Source organism: Agelaius tricolor, unplaced genomic scaffold (genome assembly GCF_023055355.1).
Source record: "Agelaius tricolor isolate 1412-34295 unplaced genomic scaffold, bAgeTri1.0.p SCAF_4, whole genome shotgun sequence".
NCBI classification, from domain to species: Eukaryota; Metazoa; Chordata; class Aves; order Passeriformes; family Icteridae; genus Agelaius; species Agelaius tricolor.
The window spans coordinates 48,024,087-48,046,926 of NW_027269264.1; the positions used below are offsets into that span (position 1 = coordinate 48,024,087).

Sequence of the window (22,840 nt, forward strand, 5' to 3'; positions counted from 1 at the left end):
TATACATTATATTATTTATTTATAATGTAATTTATAATATAATAATATAATAAATAATATTTATTATATTATTATATTATACATTAAATACCTATTTTCCATATCTTTATATTTATGTATCTCATAAATACAATATTGGTTAAATGCAATATTCTAACAGTGAACTAAAAAGTGTAAGCCATCCTTGCCCACAGCATGACCACCTTTCTTCTGCAATAAATTACACTGCCTGAAAACTTACATGGGATTTATCCTTGATAGGAATTTTTTTGACTTTTTGGTATGCCACATACAAAAGGGCTCAAGCTTTGAAAAGGTGCCCATCAACAGCAGAACTGAGGGATTCCATCTCCAAAATCTGAACTGAAAACTGTTGAGAGCTCACCTGAGTTCACCTGACAGGTACATGTATATATAGATTAAATAATGGAATCACGACATTTGGGTTGGAAGAGATCATCTTGTTCCAACCTCTGCCATGAACAGGGACACAGAATCACAGAATCACAGAATCAACCAGGCTGGAAAAGATCTCTGAGATCTTTGAGTCCAGCCTGTGACAGAACACCACTGTGCCAACCAGACCATGGCACTGAGTGCCTCATCCAGGCTTTCCTCAGACACCTCCAGGGATGGTGACTCCACCACCTCCCTGGGCAGTCCAGTCCAATGTCTAATCACCCCTTCCGTGAAGAAATGCTTCCTAATGTTCAGCCTGAACCTTCTCTGGCACAGCTTGAGGCTGTATCCTCTTGTCCTGCCAAGACAAGGGGCCAAACCCCGCCGGGCTTTCAGGGAGTTTGCAGCGAGTGATAAGGAAGGCCTTGAGCCTCCTTTTCTCCAGACACCCCCAGCTACTCCTCATCAGCCTTGTGCTCCAGACTCTTCCCCAGCTCCTTGACCCTTCTCTAAACTCCTCAGTGTTTTGTGAGGGGCCCAGGACGGCTCACAGGACACTCCAAGTGTGGCCTCACCAGTGCCGACGGCAGGGGTACGGTCACTGCCCCGGTCCTGGGCCCGCACACCTTCCACAGCCCAGGCTGCTCACAGGTCGCCACATCCACCCCAGCAGTCGGACCCCGTTTTCTGGCTGAACTCGATTGCTCAGTCATGGGAACAGGCTGCCCAGGGACGTGCTGGAGTCACTATCCCTGGAGGTCAAGAGCCGTCTGGATCCGGCGCCGGTGATGTGGTTTAGGGGTTACAGGGGCAGTTCTGGGCGGACGGTTGTACTGGATTGTCTCGAAGGTCTCTTCCAAGTTTAATGATTGTATGAAACCAAGCGGACTTGCGGCTGTGCAAACGAGGCACTCGTGGAAGGACACCCCGATCCCGAAGGCAGCACAGTGCCCGCCCCGGGTCACGGCCGCGCTCCTTCAGCCGCGGGTCCCTTTCCGGCGCCGCCCCGCCCGGCGCTGCCACATCCTCCGCTGACATCAGCCCGCGCCGCCATATTGAGCCGCCGTCGCCGCCAGCGCGGCCGCCCCGGGACCGGCCCGCTCCCCATGACTGCCCCCGGCCGGGGCGCGTAGGGCGGAGCGGCTCCAGCCCGGCCCGTCCCCTCCCCGAGCCGCCGCCGAGCCCCGCTCTCTCCCCACCACCATGACTTCCCTGACCCAGCGCAGCTCCGGGCTGGTGCAGCGCCGGACCGAGGCCTCCCGCAGCGCCGCCGCCGCCGATAAGGAGCGGGGCGCCGGCGGTGGTCCCGAGGATGAAGGGCGCCGGGAGGAGTCCGGTGATGACGAGAAGGGCGATTCCAAGGAAACGCGGCTCACCCTCATGGAGGAGGTGCTGCTGCTGGGCCTCAAGGACCGTGAGGTGCGGCCGGGGGCGCTGGGGGTGCCCGAGGGGACGCCGGCTTTTGGGGGTGCTGTGGGGAAGAGGAGTCTGGTGTGGGATGGGGTCAAGGGCGCTGCAGAGTGAGTGTGGCTGGGGGCTTGGGGCAGAGGAGATGGGGGACGTGATGTGCCTGGAGCAGGCTTGGTGTTTTGGAGGAGGTGGGGAAAAGGTGCACGGATTTTGGGGAGGGGGAGCCCGGCAGAGTTTGTGGCGCTGCCGTTTGGTTGCGGGGTTCACAGAGGGGCTGTCATATGAGTGCACATGAGAGGGAATATAGAGGACCCGGGAGGACCTGGATATGGGGACCAGGGCTTCAGGCCAGCCTTGGACTTGAGGGCCTGGGTGAACCTGGCACATTTATCCTCCTTCAACTTATCCGTGCCTCTAATGTGGGAGGGAGATAGCTCTGCTCCTGTGGGTTTTGTCAGTCAGAACTCTGGTACATACGAGGTCCTCAAGTGCTCTAGGGTGCTGAGCAGCCCTTTTCTACTAAGACTTTGCAGAGTAATGCATGTTAAAAATATCTTAAAACTGGGGGGAGGGTTATATGAGAGAAATGGGCTGTGAGTAATGAGAAGTGTGTCAAAATGAAGAAGTGGCATTATTATATAATTCTGTATTTTTACTGATTTCATTGCTTAATAGTTTGCCATGATACTGTGAGTAAGTCATTGAGTAAGGTGTACTTCCACCACTGTGTTGGATTTTTTTTTTGTTTGAAAAAGGCAGTCAATATAGAAAGCACACACGCTGTGGAATGAGAGTTCTATCAGGGAAGCAGTTTAATTTGATGTGGTGTGTGATTAAAGGGTGATACACCCTTATTTTAGATATGAGATACAGTATGGATTTGCTTAAGTGACCAGGTTTTCTTTTTTTTTGTCAAGTAAACTTGCTTTTGTTTTTTAATTTGTGTGACAAGTAAATAATTTAATCCGGTTCACTGATTTGAATGGAAGTCTCTTGAAACTCTTCTTTTTCAGTATGGGAGAGAAGTTGGTAAGTTATATGTTCTTTGACAGGGTATTGCATCTGCAATAAATTTACTGGCTGATAGTGAATAAAGAGTGGTTTTCTTGATTAATGTTCACTTTTTAGCACATATCACAGCACCAAGCCTGTCTGAGTTCAAGCCACGTTTGGACAGTACTCTTGGGCACACAGTGTGACTCTTGGGGATGATGCTGTGCAGGGCCAGGAGTTGGATGCAATGAACCTTGTGGGTCCCTTCCAACCCAGTTTATTGTGTAACTCTGTGAGCTGTGTACGTACCTGCTACAGTAGCATTGTGTTTCTCTCTCAGACTGTGTGTTTCAGAGCATATTCTTGTAGTCCCATCATTTCAGGTAGACCTTGCCATCGTGTCCTGATAACCTCCGTAGATAGTGATCTCTCCTTCTACGTGTGAAATTGAAGGCTTGTTGAATTGAATGCATATAAGCATTTTTCTTTCTACATGCCTGAATAGTTGGGGGAAAGTAAGTTAGGAGTGGCAAGAACAATTGCTGGCAGGATTGGCTTAGGATACCTTATCTTGAAGAAGGTGGTATAGACTGGGTGATCTTTCAGCCTGTTTTTGACCAGGATTGTGTGCTAAATCTGCCAAATTGGTGGGCATTATGCTGTAAAGATCTCAAGGTAGGGAGCCTTGTGTCTGCCAGGAGGAATATGTGGCACAAGTCTTCGTGGTGCATCAAAGTTAACATTGGGTCTAAAAGTCTGCCTTTGCAATGGTGTGCATCAAAGTTATAAATTACCTGATTTTGGTAAGCACAGGAGTGACATACTTTGAAGGGGATGTCTTATTCTTTTGTAGAGAAAAAGGAACTGAATGGTTACAGTGGCATGGATATCCCTAAGTCCCTTGAGATTTTGCAGTGGAGACGTCAGACACAAAGAATTGTAATTTCAGCTCTAGGGCAGGGGGCTTAAATGCAGGAGCTGTAGCATACCCTCTTTGTGAGCTTTGTTAGACATGAAGCATTGGGATTTAGACTTTGGTTTTGGGCCTGCTTGTGCCCCTGTGTACAGAGTATACAATTTAAACCATTTGTCATGTGTTTTCCTTCCAAAACTGGAAATAAAACTACAGGCTCATTTTCCAATATGAATATTTTTGTTCTCTGTTGTTCTAATGATAAGCAAGCAGAACCAGCTTACTTTACACATCTGGAAATGTTTTTTTACAAAGTCTTTACTTCCAGTAGAACTGATTTACTGTAGCATTTGAGTGAGACTTTCTCAAGAGAGCAAGCAAAGCAGAGCAATATAGAGTCTGTAAAGTGTAATTTTGAAACTATATGAAGTCTAAGGGACAGGCAAAGGCAAGTTTATGAGATACAAGCTTGATTGAAAGTCTGTAAATTTAAAGCTGAGAATATCCTTCCTGTTTATTCCAACAGGAGAAAACAATTTAATGTTTACTTTAAAATTAAAAAAAAAATACAAGAAGTAGACTGGATTGGCCAAAGAACATATAAATAAAAAATATAAAAACAAGAGCTCTGTTTTGGCCGAAGAACATATTTCCCTATAAATAGGAGCTTCCTCAGAATACTCACTGGTACATGCATTGATAACAGAGCTTTTAGATTTTTAGGTAATTTTAAACACTAGTGATGTGGCTTAACTTTATATGAATTGTATACAAAATAGCTTACATGTACAGAGCTACTTTTATAATTTCTAAGTGTGCATGGAAGAGTCTTTGCTACTAGGAGACAGTTTTTAGTGATAGGAAGGTATTTAGTGATGCATTCATGAGTTCAGTGTTTCCAGGAGATTGGTAGACACTAATGTGAATCTTGTTTCCAGGGTGGTGTGATGGTTGTAAACAACCACAGCAAGACTTTTGAGTTGTTGTCTGGTTGCTGCTGCAGTATGGATTCAGTGATGGGAATTTCTGGCAGCTGTAGAACAAACACATCACCCCTCAATCCTATTCCTGACATCTGAACGCAATTACCTGTATTTGTACATGCTTCTTGGATGTGGCCTTCTTGTTTGTTAATGTTGCGTCCCCCACCAGTTTAGCCTAATTAAGTTGTACCTAATGTATGTGTTCTGATTGCTCTTTTCCACCAACAGTTCTTTTTCAATCTGTATTTTCTGTGTACACATAACTATTTTTGTATTCCAAAGTCAAGATAGGTTATAAGGGATATGAGCTGAAATATGTGCATGCTTGCATAACATGACAGGTGCGGTGTCCTTGGAGGAGCAGGTAATAAACTCGAAGAAAATACATTACTAAAATTTTTCAGGGAGCCTTCACAACACCTGCATGTATTTGGAAATCCTTCAGAAACATATCTGGAAAAGAGAGTCAGGTTCATCCATTTAAAGCAGAGCAATAGCTATAGGAATGAAAAGCATGCACTGAAGTAAACCAGAGCTGTATTAGGTAAAAAACCAGTATTATGATAGGATGGGTCAAAGCCACAGCAAAAGGGAGTTACAGTCTAGAACTACTGAAGCAAAAGAAGGGAGTAATAAATATCGGAAGTTATATTATAACTTATTTAAAAATGATAGCTAAGAGGTGAGTTCAGTATAGCTGTTTCATGACAGGTCCTCCCAGTATCTTGTAATTCAGTCTCATAAAAATGGAGAGGTTGTGAGGTGGTCCTGCTATGTAACTTGCTCCACTAATTTCATCCTTGTAGGGTTTCTTCTGGTTATGGGTTTGGGTTGTTTTTTCTTTTTTCCTCCTTTTTGAAATTTTCTTTTGGTAGTTGTTGGGAATCTATTCAAATATAGCAGTGCACTCAACTGCTTTTATCCTCTGTACAATTGCCACAACTAAACAAATTGAAGCAGAGAGAGAGACCTAGCACCCACCAAGATAAAATATTTATTTGGTCTGTAACTAATTCCTTACTTGCTGGGAGAATACTCAGGTAAAGTATGCTGAAAAATACCTGGCTACTGCAGTCTACTGCAACATTAAATATTTCTTAGATTTTTTACCCTTTCTTAGCCGAAGACTAAAATGTCATTTGTGGGAATGAAGTAAAGTTAAATCACTTCATTAGGTACAGAAATTATCTTGGATCTTTGTTACTTATGTTTGGCCTTCAAAAATTTCATTTATTGCTGAAAATTTGGTTTCGCATCATAGCTTTGTGTCCAGATAGGTCACATGAAGGTCTCCAGCTTATATTTTTCATTGTGTTGAAGTAAGCTTTTAGGGAAGTAGTGTGCCTGCTTCAGATGGGCTATTTTGTATTGACCAGATTAGTATTAAAATGTAGTTTCCTTATTATTCTTACAAATATGAGTGTCTCAATTGGTTTCTGAATTTTATATTTTAATCCTAAAAGTACTTTTGTGAAAGGTGGCATAGGAATTTTGAAAACATTCAAGACGTGGGTGGTGTTTGTCCTGCTCTTAAGGTTTGACTTAGTGAAATGGATACTGTGATGCAGAAGTCTTGGAAGGATTTGCCTTTGTACGAAATTAACAGGTTTTGAAAAGTCTTCTTTGTATCCTTTTAGTCTTTTTTTGTCTCTTGAAAACAGTTTCAGCAAGAGGCTGAATGTCAACTTAGAAGCGCCCAAGTTTTGCTGGAAAATTTCTGAGACAAACAAGTGTAACTCGCAGAGGCGTCCACTGGGAATTCATTCGCGTTGCAGTTGAAGAGTGATGTATGAATGTGTTGAAACCTGGACAAAGGCATGCTTTTTCTCAAATGTTCAGGGCCTAATAACGACAAAGTGTTAATGTCTGTGGTGAAAAATTCTTTCTTTCATAGTTGCCTACCTTTTTGGTCTTTTTTATTTTTGTATTTCATGTCTATAGATAAATGACAGACTAGGAGAAGAAGATAGGAGGTGTGGGAGGAGGAGTACCCCAATTCTTTTTGCTACAAGATGAGTAAGGTGCCTCTTTACCATGCTGCTGAGTAAATCCTGCTTTTAGGCTCTTTTGAGGATATGCTGATTTTGAATCATTTGCATGCAGTTGGTGTGGTTATCCCTGCTTTCATAGCATGGTTAATCTGTAATTGATACTATTTTTCTGTGGATAACTTTGAGTGTGGAAAGTCCCTTTTTTATGACAAGGTGTCTGGTGTAGGGCAAAGACAAAAACATTGTCTGGGCATTTTTGGTAGTGCTTTCCAGTTTTTTAAGTGCTCTCAAACAGAGCTTTAACTTAAGCGCTCTTAAAAACATGCCATAACTATTCTTCCTCTCCCTTTAGCAAGCTGCTTTTATTAAACATTTTGAATAAAGTGTATATATAAGAAAATTTTGCTCTTTACTGCTAGAAGATAAATAATCATGAAACTGAAAATAATATTTTATATTAAAGAAGTAGTGGGGTTTTTTTCAGGTATTCTTTAATCCTAATGTAGCTAAAATTTAGTGCTATAAAGTAGCATTTATTGAAATTAGTCGAGGTCCATGTAATGGACTTCTTTGCAAGGATAAATTGACCAGACTAAGTATTGTGGATAATATATTTAAGAATTACTTTCTTACAGATCAAATAATTACTACAGCACATACTCATCTCTGTGTTGCATTACTGGAAAGAGGGGAAACCAGTCTGGAGTAAATGTGCTTGGTTTCCTCTGAACAACATTTTCAGTCCATTCTTTAATAAGTTTTAGCAAAACAAGAGAAGAATTAGTTAACTAGACATGTGCCACTTTTAACTGTTTGGGTTTTTTTCTGGCTTGCAAACAGGTCTTAGATCAATTTCAGTAACTTGCTTTCTCTCAGAAATATTGATAAAATGTTACTGCAGAATGATTTCACATGCGCTTTTCAGACATAAGAATTATGAGATTGCACATAAAATAGTTCTCAACTGCTCTCTTCCTCCAAGTACACTGTGTGTAAGCCTGGATGAGTAGAAGCACAAGTGAGTAGCAGCACAAAATCACTGTGCTGTTGGTCTGAGCGTGAACCAGCGTTGTGCATGCCAAGGCTTTCCCACCTCCCCCAGTAAAACCTGTACTAAACTACCACGTTTCACTTTTTTTTTTTCTTTTTTCTTCCCATGTTTGTGGTGGACTGTTGAGATAATACACTCTACAAGCAAGGTCTTTATAAAGGGAGAGGTGTTATTTTCAAAGCTCTTTTTATTTGTGGATGTTACAGGATTTATTCATCGCACTGGGAAATTAGTTGTCAGGCTTTTTGCATATCTTTCTGTTGCTGATACTCTTTTAAGCACTTGTAAGCTGCTTTTTGCTACATACTTTCTAGTCATCTGCCTTTAAGGTCTTACTAAATAGCATAATGTAGTTGTGTTATTTAGAGTCCTTAGCTGCCAGACTGTCTTTTGTACATGGTTTATACTGGGAGGTTTGTGTTTAGCTTGTCATTCTTGTACAGCACAGCACATTGCACTTCCATTTTTTTTGTTTCAATAGACCTTGATTTTACTGTGGCACTTCCACACTGGGCAGTCTCTACCGCGAGAGAAGCGTTCTGTATGTATTATGTTGTCATTTCAGTATTCTATCTTCTGCAGTGCACAGTGACCAGGCAAATATATGACACCCATTGTGTAGCTTGAGGTAAATGTCAGGTGGATATTCTGTCAGTATGAATCACTCAGGGAAGGCCAACTGCAACTACTCTGCTTGAGCTGGATATTTAAATGGAACTCCTGCTTTAGCAGCTTCTGCAAACTATGCCTGAGACTCTCAGTTAGTATATGTTAAATGCTAAATGGAGGAACTTGTTCCTTTCAGTGTGAGAACAGTGCAGTGGGTGTACTTTTTATTTAACCTCATAACAAAGATGTTGACATGGCATTATTATGAGTTACTCTGTTTCTTGAAGATTGCTTGCACCTGGACAAGTGAAACAAGTGAGGAACTAGAAGCTTGTTCTGAAAAGAACTGAAAGGAAGATGGATGATACTTAGACTAAGAATAGAGGAATCTCTCTCCATTATGTACATGCTTTTTTAAAGACCCAAACACAACTCTAGAATTCCATCTACATTAATGACCAGGTCCGTATTAATAAAAATTAAGCATTGTGCACCTCCGTAGTTTGAAACAATACAGTGTTTTACACAGTGTTTTTAAATGTGGCTGCTGTAAAAGAAGAGGTAGAAGAGAGGGAAAGTGTAGATAGTTTATTTGGGTGCAGATACACTCTATAAACCTGGAGGACAGAATTACAATTTTAATAAATGTGGCCTGCTTAGTCAAATTAGTGAAACCTCCACCTCTTATTTAGTTGCCCTGTAAAGGGCCTGCTTCGTCTGTATCAGAAAGAGCACTAGATGCAGGTTTTTCCTTTGTGTTTTTAAGAGAAGTGTACTGGACCTGTCTGCAGTAGAGTTTATTTTCATCACAGCAGTCAGTATGGTGCCATGTTTTTTGTTTTTGACCAAAACAATGTTGATAACAGAAAACAGTGGTGATAACACACACCCTGTGCTTTCTGTTGCTGAGCAGTGTTTGCACAGCATCAAGCCCACCTCTGTTTCTTGCTCTACCCAGCCCTTCAGTGGGGGGTGCAAGAGGCTGGGAGGGGGCACAGCCAAGGCAGCAGACCCCAGCTGACTAGAGGGGTACCTCAGGCTGTGCAGTGCCATGGTCAGCAATAAAAAGAGAGTGGAGAGAGCGGGGTGGGTGGTCATAGCCAAGGGACCACCTGGGCATCAGTCTGCTTGTGGTAGGTAGTAAGCATTTGGCATCGCTTACTTTTGTTTTTTCACTTAAGGTCTTCCTTTCCTCTCCCCCCATGCCAAAATGACTGAGGTTTTTTTATGGGAGTTTTATGGGACTTAGCTGCCACCCAGGCTCAGCCCAGCACTAGGGGACACTAAATTCTAATGAAACATTTCTTTCATATAAATGTTAGATTTTATGTTTAGTGACAATAGGAGGTCGAGTAGAAATCAGTTTGTTGAAATCAAAGGTTATTGAACAAACTAATTACGTCTTAATTTTGCACCAATATGGAAGAACAGAGATTGGACACTGATGGAAGATGGCTTTGCAAGAGTCATGCAAATATTTGAAGTCATTATCTACGTGTGTATACAGTTAATCATGAAGAAAGTTAGGCTTCTAAGTTTGTCTTTTCATTTCTAAATGGGCAGTCAGACTCTTAAATGTTGATTTAATCAGAGGTCTCATAAGGGTTCAGCAGTGTGTATGTGCTAGTTGCCTCCTTTTCAGAAAATCTATGGTTTTTTATTATCTCCATTTTAATGAGAGATGTGCCTGTGTAACGTGTGTGTGTATGGGCTTGAAAACATGGCAGTAACATCTGGCTTTAGCTCTTTCAGTACCTGACAGCAGCTGCTGTGTGTTACTTATTCCTAAATGCAGTGGCAGGTTAATCAAATACCTGACAAGTTACTTGTCAAGAGTACTGTGCTTTGTAGAATATGTAAGCATGCTTTCCTAAAGTATTTCCATGTTTGACTGTCAGAACATTTCAGAGATTTCCCCCACTAACTTATCTATTTATAACTAGAGTACAATTTATGTTCCAGTAAATGGCTAATGATTTCATTTGCATTAAAAGAGGTAATCAAGAGGGACTGGAGTAAAACATCAAAGTCCTTGCTTTGTAGTATTCTAGTAATAAACACTCCTGCGCTCTGGCTTGAGTTTTTCTTCTTAATTTTCAAAAGTTTCATAGGTTAGAATGTACCATTAGATGTTCTTGCAAGTTTCTGGGTTGAGAAGGTGGTGGCTTACTTGAAAGGTCAGATTTGCAGGAAAGAGCTCTGTAGTATAGGCTGAAAAAGACCTAATGTAATGTGAAGAGGAATCCAGTTTATTTAAATTGCACATGATTGAAGTTTGAATATTTTTCATTTGACACATGAGAAAATCCAGAGTATTCCTATAACAGTGTCTTACTTGAATATTTTTTTAGTATTTACACATTTTGGGCATCTTGTTTTTATCTTTTTAGTATTATTACTATGTTTCCTGACGGCACCAACTTGAGAGGAGCTGTTGACCCCTTGAAGTCATAGAGGCCCAGCAGAGAGACCTTGACAAATCAGAGGGTTTGATACCACCAGCTGCGTGAAGTTTAACGAGGGCAAGTGCCAGATTCTGCAGCTGGGATGGGGCCACCCCAGATGTGGGGAGGAGTGAGATTCTGGAGATGCCTCAGGTGCATGGCAGGATTGTTTGGGGTGTCCTGTGCAGGGCCAGGAGTTGGGCTTGATGATCTTAATGATTCCCTTCCACCTAAGGTTATGGATACAGGATATGATAGATTATGATGCTGTGATTTCTGAGGGATGACTGGTAAAAGGGATGAATGTCTCCTAAAATTATTTTGTTTTCAGAATGTCTTCAAAATGTTTTTTTTCCAGCTATTTCTTTTACTGTGTCTGAAATTCCTTTGTTACCCATTTTAGAGATATCTGAAAAATGAAACTCACACTTTTGGTAATTTAATCTGTTGTTTGTCTATATAATACATAGAAAATAGCCCTCTCTGAATGTACCCATATCAAATGAATCTGGGTCATGTATTTAACCAAATGTTTTAAAACAGGTTTGTCTGTAGAAACAGTGAAAATCAATATATGATAGACAGTAGGTGTGAAAACCATTTAGTAAGGAAAATGGAGGGTTAGTCTTAGAATTTGCTAATAATTAAGAATCTTATTGAAACATATTGTTGTCTGAACCAAAATTCAGTTTTGTGTTTCAGGATTGCTTAGTGTCTTGGAATCTAAGCAGGGGGAAAGAAATGAATGTGTTCTCAGCTTAACTATCATTCTTGCATTCCAGAATCATTTTGTGCAGGGTGTTTTTTGTCTGTCCTGTTTGATAAGTCCATTGACGGGGGACAAGATTGAAGCTATTATTGAAGAGTTGTTCAAGTAAGACACCCTAACCCTGAACATTTTATTTTTTTTTTGGTCTAAGGCCACACAGTTCTTTGCCAAAAGAAGTTGATTTGGAACTTGCAAAAGAATGCTGCCAGAGAAGCTGGAATTGGTTTTCTGTTTAAATCTGTCTGCCATTGTGCAGTACCGTAGTGTCATGGAGTATGAGATTTTCTTAGAGATAATAAGTTTATAGCTTTTAAAAGCTAATAAACTGAAATATGTATTTTGAATGTATATTAGAAAGTAAGAAATGCTGGGTCATTAAAGCATATGCATAATTTGACAGTGTCAACTTGTATTGTTTGAGACTTATTGCCTGCTGCAGCTTCTGTGCTGTGATTACATTCAGGTTGATATAAATTACAGTAATCTGCATTGGAAAGAAAAGAACATATCTTATTGGTTCCCTGAAGATGAAAATGGATCAGTTCTGTAAGATACCTTTGGTGAGAGCAGTCTTCCTTTACCTTGAGAATTAAATTTTGGACATTCCAGCCTATGTTCAATGAATGTTGCAATAGTTTTTCCTTTTCCTCATCTTCTGTAATTGTTTTCCATTTTGCATTTTCCCCACATTCCAATAAATATGTTTAGTTAGGCTGGCAGAAAGACTTTTAATTGGTTCTTGCTGGACTTTGAGGTGCTTTATATGTTTATTCCATCTAAGGCTTCTGAAGTTAAGTCAGAGGTTCACAGAGGTCCATATAAGGACATTAGCTGAGGTGGAGCAAATGGTGGCTGGCTGCAGAAGAGGAGTTCTAGCATTGACCAGCATTTCTGTTTGTCATTGAAAACTTGGAAAGGTTTGTAGATCTTTTTGAATTTTGTGTTCTTGCATTCCAAGACCAGTTTGCCTCTATTAGGCTGTGAAGCTTGTTGTAACAGCATGCTGGAAGGAAAGACTTCCTTTTTTTTTTGTTTGCTTTTTTAAAAGGGTTCCTTATTTCTAAGATAATCTAAAATTTATGTAATTGAAGTTTTTGACTGAAAAAGTCAGGTGTCAGATTTGTTGGACAAATACTTTACGAAACACACTCAGTATTAAGTTATGCATGTATAGCATCAGTCTTGCTGACTCTGACCCCATTCAAGAGATGCAAAACTGTATCAGTTGTTTCTTATAGAGTGATGACATTCCTAAATAAATTACTGACTTTTAACAGCTTTTCATATCTAAAGAATCCATAAACTTATTGCTGTTTCTTTGCCCAGTAACTCAGTTACTGACTTTAATTTGTCTGAGATTTCTGCCTGTATTTGTGTTATCACAAAGAAGAGGTTTGCTTACCTGCAGCAGTGTCAGACCATTTATGTTTCTGCAATCAGCAGTTCCAGTCAGCAGTTTCACCTTCGCCTAGAAAGGATAGGAACAGAATCATGTACAGGTGTTAGAAGACATACTGTTCTTTGTCCTCTCCTAGTGCTGTCAGATGGTATCTCCATTTAATACAAGAGGACATAGTGTTTCTGTTATAGAAGAATGCTGGTGATAGATGCATTTGGAATGCTTAAAATTAGGCTTTTGGGTCACCAGAATGAATTTGTAATAAACAAAGTACTGTTGTTAGCCTTTCTCTCTATGTGCTGCTTATATTTTGTACTTTGCATTATTTGGATTTGGGAGCAGCTCTAAGGAGATGTGTTGTAGAAGTTCTTCAGGAGATGTAAGTGCTTTTGAAAATCCAAAGTAATATTAGTAGTTGTTGATAGACTTCATAAGGGAAACAGTGTATTAAGATGGTTGTCTTTTTTGAGACTATGATAGCCCAATTCCTTCCACTTCCCTTGTACTCTTCATTAGAAATCGAAATACTTTTAGGCAGTGTTTGTTTCATAAGCAATCATAGCTGTGAAGCAGATTAAAATTGTAAAGTTGCTTATGACCAATTCTTATATTGGAGATAGGATGTAGGGGGAAGAAAGCAGACATCTCAGACGTGAAAATTGTTGCAGACCAAAGTTCCTAATAACTCTTCACCTGCTCCAGATCACCTGGACAGTGTATTATGTTAATCCTTTCCCTTCTTTTCTCCCCAGCTGTCTTTCTGTCATCACAAAACTACTAGTTGAGGGAGGAACTTGTTGACTAAAAAAGTGACAATTCTGTCACAATTGTGATTAAGTCCATTATGAAATACAACTTGCCACAGTTGTACTTCAAGATAAATTTTCTTTGCTTGTGTTTTGCAGTAGGTTTCAAGTGGGTGACAGATGATGATTTTATTATTATTATTATTATTATTATTATTATTATTATTATTATTATTATTATTATTATTATGTTCTCTCTGTGCTTTGTGTTGTTTAATAATAGTCTAGTAGGTGCCTCTGAAAGAACTTGCTCTTTCTTCAGAGAACCAGAAAGGGATGCTATTGCTGCCTTGTCAGATTTAAATAATATAACTTCCAATTTATGATCATCAGGGTAGTCATTGCTGAAGTCCAAAATGGGGCGGTGCTTTTTGTCTTTTCTGAGCATATTTTGGTCATGAATGGCTTCAGCACAGGTATCCCAATAATATACAATTTTTTTCCTCTGTTCTTTGTCCCAAAGACTAAGTTCTAGCTGAAACTATTCAGGTTATAAAAACTATTCAGGGTTTGAATGCAGTTTATCTATTGAAGTGTGGGTTGTCACGGAAGGGGATGCTGTTACATTTTGCTGTCTGTCCCAACCACATTCTTTCCCTTCTCCACACTGTCTCTGAAGTTTGCTCACCTGCATGGTGAATCAGGTGACGAAAATGTCACTTAGCTCTCAGAAGGACCACTTGCTCATCTGGCTGGCTACACAAATGCTGCCGTGGGCTCAGGCGAGAGAACAGCATGGAGCGTGCGTCCATGGAGTGAAGAACTGATTTGTCTTCAACAGCTGTTCAGGCTTTGGACTGCTTCCTTGGTTTAGTTCTCAAATGGCTAAAAATTAAGATATGGGGAAGGACGTACCTTCTCCAGTTACATGCAAGGTTTTGTGCAAGGCTAAAATGAGATGTGGTGACATTGATTTTAAAGGTCAGTAAAACCGAAATTAATCTCTCCAAGGTAAAAAGTAGTGATTCACAAGGGTTGCTTGTGCTGGGAAAGTAATTGAACTCTGGGGTATCATTTTGTTCTGTTTCTTTTCCTACTGTTTTTTCCCCTGGTGTTTCTCCCTGCCACTCTTAGTACCTCTAAGAAAAGAAATTTGACTATACATATACATTTATTTATACATATATATATGTGTGTGTGTGTCTGTATATAAAATATTAATCTTTCTCAGAATTAACTACACACAGTGAGCATGCAGGTACATTTTTCTTCCATGACACTGCTGTATATATGCTAGATGTAAGTAGATTCTTTGCTAATTGTGGTATTCAAAATGAAAAGCAGCTCATATAAAATTTATACCAGCAGATGACTCAATTTACCTTTTCTAGTCCTACAGGTAATCTGAACTGACTTTGAAAAGTTTTTTTTTCCAAGTTCCACATTCACTTTAGTTAGTCCATCTCAGGCTTAGGTTTCTTGACAACTGTTTCCTCATATGCTCATCTGAATGGTAGAACTGAACATTGTGGTTTTATCTGTCCCCAAACTATATATTCATTATTCTGGCATGTGCATTTGGCAAGAGCCTCTAATTGGACCTGAAGGTAATTTTCCAGTGTGTTTGTCATCTGTGATTTGTGAGAACATAAAAATAGTCTGCTGCATTCTGGAAAGAATAGGTAGCAAGGAAGAAACACCTGTTTAGGAAAGCTCAACACTTGTTTGTACATAAACAAACCCACAGTTTTGTGTCTCAGAGATTTTATGTTGCTACCCCCAACAGAGTGTTTGAGTGCCATCTATGCAGAAGTAAGGAAAGTAACAGCAAACTCCAGCAAGTTTGGGAAGTCTGATTTTTATTTTTTATCATCTAGGTAGAACTTTTTGCAATTTTTTTGACTGAAATACTATTCTAATAGAGAACAGGGTACCTGTAAATTCAAAATTTACTGTTTACTAATGTGAAAGCTTTCTTTAACTGGATTGCGCCTCCTAGCTGAGAAACCCAGAATCTAAGGATTTGATGTCTTCTGACAAGACTCTAAAGTGTAGTACCTCAGAGCTGGGACTCCCAAACTCCTCAGGAGTTGTAGTTGTTCACTTCTGCTTTCTGTTAGTTGGCCAGCTTCCCTTCTGATTGAGCTGCCATGTCTGGAAAGAGTTTAATCAATATTTTATTTGTTTTGTCTATACATGAAGTTTCAGAAATTGCATTGTTTACCAAATTTCAAAGTCTTTTTGTTTGAGTCTTTCATAATAGAAAAATTTGGAATTTCCTGAGAACAGGAATTCAAGGGTTTGGGTAGCTGTAGTGATGTTTCTCCTTTAGAAGATTCCTTTTGATTGTTTGGTTTATTTTAGTTGTTTATTATAGATGTTTTAGTTCTGTGTTTTCATAGAGGGTGCTAGCTGAGGGTCTAAGGAGTACTATTAAGTTTGAATTTAAAATGGAAAGGCTTTTAGTAAGAGAAGTATAGACTGGGTGGTATTATGTGCATTATCCCAGAGAAACTTCTGTTGTGGTTCCTCATAAATGTAAATGGAGTCTGAGTCAGGGCCAAAACTTCAACCTAACACTGACCTGTGATAATAAATATGAGGCTGTGTGGATCTGAGGAAGGGCCTGAGGGACCTGTTAAGTTAAAATAAAGAAATACTTTATGTTTTTGGAGAGTAAGCGTTAGTAACCCACAATTTACCTTCACATACTGTTACATGACTTTATGATGCTTTTTTAAAAGCTGCTGATTTCCAATTGCAATGGCTCTGTGATCTGCAAAGTAATCTGCAATAGCTTGAGACTCTTTGGATTAGAATGCATTGGCAGCTGCAGTCTGTGTTCTGCAAACAGCTGCCCTTAACCACGAGTTAAACACTTCATATTTATTTATATTACCATGTGTGTATTATGAAGCCTCAGAGTTGTAATTCTGCAAGCATTTTGCTCTCCTTCTCTTGAATCTGAGGTATTTTCATGGATTTTTTACTGTGCCCTCCTCCTTTCTTGTCTGGGCCAGGTATGGTAGAACTGCTATTCACCTATTCCGAGTTATCTGAAGAAGTGGAGAAAGAATATATATTTCTGTAGTGGGAAGAGATTTTTAACAACTCTGATAAATAAAGCAAAGCATTCTTGAGTAAAAGATTACCCAGTCCTTTCTGAGTCTTTTGTTCTATGTTTTATTAAGAAAGTTTTCTTTTTTTTTTTTTTAACTTTGTACTACATTAGGGAGTACTTCTACATAAACGTGAGATGACATCTACAGCTTAATTGCATTTTTTGCACTGTTACTGCTGGGTTACTTAAAATTGCACTTGGGAGACAGAAAATAGTGATGTTGATTCAGTGGGGTCTTTCTGTTTTGGTTTTAGTTTTTTAGTTATTTTTTGTTTGTTTGTTTGTTTCAAATAGAGTTAGTGTGACAGTAGCCTGGAAGCTGTGAGAGTCGTTGATCTGTGAAGGTTGGCTGTTTTGTGCTTAAGTGAAATGATTTTGAAGTTTTGTGCAAGTCTTAAAGCAGCCTTAATTGTGTAGAAATCACTAACATGGCACCAAGTATCTTGAGACACATCTGATCATTTTTTGTCTTCTCACTCTGATTTTTTTACATACTTATGAAATTATAGTGGTCATGGTTGCAGTGCCCTGTTGGATCACAGATAAAGTGTTAGCAATCTTCTTTAAAGAAAAGAAAAATTACAAACAACCTTATGAATTTTAAAATCTCTTGGGTAACAATGTCTCTAAAGAGACTAAGTAGAAGCCGGAAGTGGAAAGTAAAGTAGTTTTGGGAACTGGCCTCTGTTATACAATGGACCGTTTAATAGTTGGCAGTTTCAAGTGATTAATGAATAATTAAACAGGAATACCTGTGTGAGCTAGAAGTGGGTAGAAGGCAAGTGAATAGGAGAAAGTGAATAAATGCCACAGGAGCTGGTGGGAAAGAAATGGCTTAATGAACATGGATTTTAAATAACTTATTCTTAAAGTGGAAAGAGGATCTTAGTCTCAGCTCTGTGCTTTGCCATATCTGGGTGGAAAGCTGAACTTTCAAAGTTAATATGGAAACAAGTATTTGGTGTAAACTTTATTCTAATTTCCCTTTTTGCTTGTCTAGCAAAACTAGTTTTTAGCTGAAAGTTTCTAGGTCAGGTCTGACAAAAAATGCTTTTGTTCTGTGTTTGTGTAAATAAACATGACAGTTGTAAACAGTTTTTTGATCTTTGAGTCATTGTAGATTTAAAATTTTGTCTTGCAAGCTATTCATAGCTTAAAGTGCTATTCTAGTGTGATTGCTGTCAGATAAAAATAATCTCCTGCTTTGTAAGTCTTACCCCCCGCTGCTTAGCAACTTTAATGAAATAAGTATTACTTTGAGTTAGAGAGTTTGTAAAGCTGTAAGGCTTGCAGGAAGAGGGATGAAATAAAAATACTTGGTATTGTATTTGTGAGAAAACTAATGCTGTTGAAGAGCATTAAATAGTAGAATGAGTTGCATTTCTGCATAGTGATGTTTGATCTTCAGTCAAGTGTTTTGAGACTGCTAGGAATTGGAAAAAATGAACAGTTTTAAAAACCATGTCCCTGTCTTGTTCTGTGTGCTGTAATGAGCAGTGGACAGGTTACATTCTCAGGGACAGGGTGGGATCAAGATGACAATTCCCCCAGTGAACATTGACTTCATCCTGGTCTATGTGTGGCTTACAGATTGGTTGCTGTCTGTCAAACTTCATTATTGTTCTTGTTTTTTAAAGAAGTTTTTAATTTTTTTTTAAAACTTCTGCCTTCCTGTTAAAGCAATTGAGTGAAAAACCAGAAAAGAAATTGGCTACTGACTACTAACCTGTGAGCTAAGTTGGTTTATCATCTTTTAGCCCTTGTTTCCTTACAAATAGTGCATTATTCTATTTTGCCATTCCACCTCCCCGTAAATTATTAATCTCCACCCCTTTGTTTCTTTTTTGAGCATCTTTTCCAGTTATGCTATATACCAATTAAAGTAGGTGTCAAGAGGGTGTTTGAAATATCAAAGATAAATGTTTCCCATTCATTTCTAGTTACTCCAGGAAGACTGAGTTAATTTAAAGGATGATTTAGTTAGATTGTTGAGTGCTGAACTGATATTCTGTGAAAGTTCCTTTGATTGTCTGGTATCTTTGCATTAGGTGTCAAAACCAACCCATTCATCTACCAGAATGATCTGGAAAGATCAGTTTAATGGATTGAAAAAAATCCCTTTCCTGACTCTGTTAATAGGTGTACAATTTCTGTGTGTGGAAATATAATGTTCCTTCTCTAGAGGATCACCTGTGAGCTGAGTCTGGGGGGCAGAAGGAAAATAAGAAGTTGGTGACAACAGGATCCGTTCTCATGGCTTCACTGTCATCTACCCCACCGAAACAAGCAGCTCCATTTATGAAGGATGTAATCTTTTTCAACTGGCTTTCAGGACTATTTGGTTAAAAACCTTTGGGTGGTTGTGCAGTCTCCATCCTTGGAAGCTTTTGAGACATGCTTGAATAGAGCCCTGAGCAACTTGACCTGACTTCATAACTGAGCCTGCTTGCAGCAGCAGGTTGGACTAGAGACTCATGTAGTCATTTTTGACCTGACTTATCTCATGAGCGAGCCTGCATTTCTCTGCAACCCTCAGCCTATGGCCATCCGTGTTAACTACTGGAATAGAGGAGTTTACATCTGGTAATTGGTGCTGGGAGTGGTGTAGTTAAAGTCACTTCGTTGAAAAATAGTAATTTTAAAAATAAATTCAGTTTCATTGCTAAAAAAAGGAAACAAGCATCCACACTTTAATTGTTTACATAGTAATCTGAAACTTTCTATGAATATAAAGAAGTGTAAATTTATTGTAATTGTGGGTTTGTGCTGTAGATTTTTAGTTTGCATATGTATTGTCTGACTTCAAAAATTATTATGTAAAGAGCCTGACTGGAAATAGAATGTAGGAGTCATATCTCTTCCCGCTCAAGCAAATACTGCACTTTATCATGTGTGTTATTTGGCAAAAAATGTCTGGTGCCAAACAAAATCTTAATTGCAGAATGGCATTATAGAAGTAGCTGATACCTGCAAAGTATCAGCTCTAGAGTAGAAGGCTGATTAGATAACTTCTCAAATGCCTTTACAAACTAATATTTATGATGTTTTAAATAAATATATGGGACCTATTTTGGTAATAACCTTAGAGATTCGGGGCTTTTGTAGACTTTTCATAAGTATTGGTCATCTATATAATACAGCTCTTGAAAATAGCTGAGTGCAAAATTGAAACCAGTATTCTCACATTCATGGAAAGCTGTAATTTATGTAATTAGTTAGGGACTGGTTTGTAAATTTAGTGGACTTAAAATATATGCCCCTTATATCTTTATATGTTGGCAGCTTTCATCTGCAAAAATAATAAAATTGGCTTGTTCTTATTTTAAGCTAGTCTTCGTTCTTGGTTATGACAATTTTATGAAAAGCAGAACATTCTTCTGCTCTTCCCCCACCTTGTCTTGTGTACAGCATCTTTCTGTAAAGTATCCCAAAGTCGGTATTTCCAGAAGTGCTTCACTAGAACACTTTGGGAAGATCTTTATGAATCATATCAAACATTTCTCAGAACATTTCTCAATGATTTTACTTTTATCTTAGATATTCAAATATTAAAAATATTCAAGAACATTGTTGGCTACTCCGTATAAAATAATTATTTTTGTAAAATTTTTTTTGATCATAATTGTTGAACAATAGAGTACAAAAGTCAGTAGTTGTTTCTAGATACTGATGAGTAAATGTATTGGGTCAAATGGTCTGCTCTACCATTTAAGCAGACAGCTGTCAATGCAGAAGTATAGAGAAATCACAGTAGGTGAGGTGTGCTTAGTGGAATAAATGTGGTTTGCAGTTTTGCAGTTTGTATAAGAACTATGCTTCAAGCTGTAAAAGCACATATTTTCAAGGGATTTAAATGATGAAGTAGTAGCTGTTATAAATATTTATTTGAAAGCTTTTTTCTTTTAGTTTATTATGTTCAAGCCAAAATAATTTGTACTGTGATTTGTGTTGATTGCCATGTTTGTGTTTTCCAGTATACTCCATAGTTATATCCACTTTTAGTTTATTATTGCTTTCTCAGTGCTACATTGTTTATGCATGTAAAATCACACTAATGTTTCTTGGTCACTCATAAAGCCGTGCGATGTCAGTAATGCTAAATGCTTGATGTCTTAAAAGTATCTTAAGTTTATTTTGACTGTGTATAAAACTACACTTTATACCTCACGGCTCTTGGTATTGCCCTCTTTCATTCTGTATCATTTTCCTGAGGATTCCCAGTTCTTCACAAGGCAGAGACTGAGTGTCAAAACTAACAGGATGAGACTGTTTCTCTTTCATGTTTTCAGGGCAGGAATGATAGTGACTAGTGATGCTACTTCAAAAGTGTGAAAGCAGGAGAACTGCTCAGAGAACACAGCAAGGCCCTTTTTCTGTTCTTTTTCAGGTGGAGATGGAGATATCTTAACTGTCTTTCCTTCTTCACAGGGTTACACATCGTTCTGGAATGATTGCATCTCGTCAGGATTGCGCGGCTGCATGTTAATTGAATTGGCATTGCGGGGGCGTCTCCAGCTGGAGGCCTGTGGAATGAGGCGCAAAAGTCTGCTAACAAGAAAGGTAAGTGCAGGAAAATGGTCACATTCACTCGTCAGGCTCCACGCAATACAGGAGCTATAAATTACAACTGGTTCTAAGAAAAAGCCTGGGGTTTTTTTTCTTTATGTGAAGATGATGATTCTGAGTAATGACCTAAGGCAGAAGTGCAAAGTTAAAAGGTGTTTCTCGGTGGTGAGATAAAATGCCTTGGGACATCTCTGGTACGTGTTCTGTGCCCGTGTTTGTTCCTTGGATGTGTTGCTGGTGCTGTTGCTGACCAGCCGTTGGCAGTGGCTTTGGCTGGGGCGTGGTGGCAGCAGTTACAGCCAGTGGCACCAGCCACAATCTGCCAAAGGAGCTGGATTTTGCAATGCCAGTGGGATGTGGGCTCAGGCTGAAAGGAGCGGATAACTGCCAGACACCAGATGTGTCCTGCAAGCCACCGGTTTACTTCTGGGTGTACACAGCACTGCAGTTGTGCTTGCATTGCATGGGAAGGAAACCATCATTGTTCTTGGGACCCCTGAGAACATACAACTGTCTAGTTCAAGCATGAGGCTGGTGAGTTAAATTGGTTGTGCTCTCTCACCTTCAAGATGGCCACATCTCTACCGTCCTTTATAGAATTGGGCTGAAGATTTGAGGCCTTAGTTTTTTACTTTTACCACTGAATTTTCCCTTTGTACAAAATGTGCAAAGTCATGCTCTTGGAAGAATTTTTACTTCATCAGCATTAGAGGACACTTGTAAAATAAGCCTATTGAAAACCTGGTCAAATGTTGTCTGTCCACCACAAATAAATTCTCTTACGGCACATTTCTCTGTCAATATTATCTTTTCTAAATTTTAAGGCAAGCTTGTGAATTCCCTAACCTTCTCCCAGCTCCCTTCACTTCAGAAAAATCAAACCTCTGTTCTGACAAACAGTCCCTACTTCTTTTAGCCTCGTTTAAGCATATTCAGCATTGATTAGTTCGCACATTTTTTTTTCCTCCAGAGCTTTTGGCTTCTTAGGCATTCAGTAATCTTCTTAGGCATTCAGTCAGGAGTTATTTTCATTCTGTGAAAACCTTGTCAGTTCTATCTACTTGAAATATTAACTGTGAGGTTGCTGGATTTTTAAAGAAAATGGAAAAATAATCTGTATGTATATTCACTAAAGAATACAAGCAAAATTATTTGTCTGAGTTGTGATTGGGTTTTGTTTGATTGTGGTTGCATGTTTTTTGTTAAATTTTATCATGTGGTTTGTCTAAAGTGATCTAAAATCTACGCAATTTAGAGGTTTTCTTATTCTGCTGTTGTAAAGTATTTGAGATACCTTTCAGTTTTCAGGCACGAGGGTTCTATAAAAATAGGCATTAATTTAAAATTTAGATGAAGGTTGTTTTCTGCTTAAGTACTTCCCTGCAAATGAAATCCCTAAACACAGCACCTCCATCAATTTAGAAATCAGTCTTATGAATGACTTAT

At 39.1% G+C, this 22,840-nt stretch overlaps 1 protein-coding gene across 1 annotated transcript in view; it reads left to right on the top strand.

Moving 5' to 3' along the window:
- The first annotated feature begins 1,404 nt into the window (after positions 1–1,404).
- GOLPH3 (golgi phosphoprotein 3) overlaps positions 1,405–22,840 on the top strand; it is a 31,707-nt gene continuing 10,271 nt past the window's right edge. The window contains exons 1-2 of the mRNA XM_071425589.1: positions 1,405–1,818; positions 21,257–21,388. Of these exons, the coding sequence (XP_071281690.1) occupies positions 1,603–1,818; positions 21,257–21,388 (348 nt within the window). The 5' untranslated portion in view covers positions 1,405–1,602. The remainder of the gene's footprint in view (positions 1,819–21,256; positions 21,389–22,840) is intronic.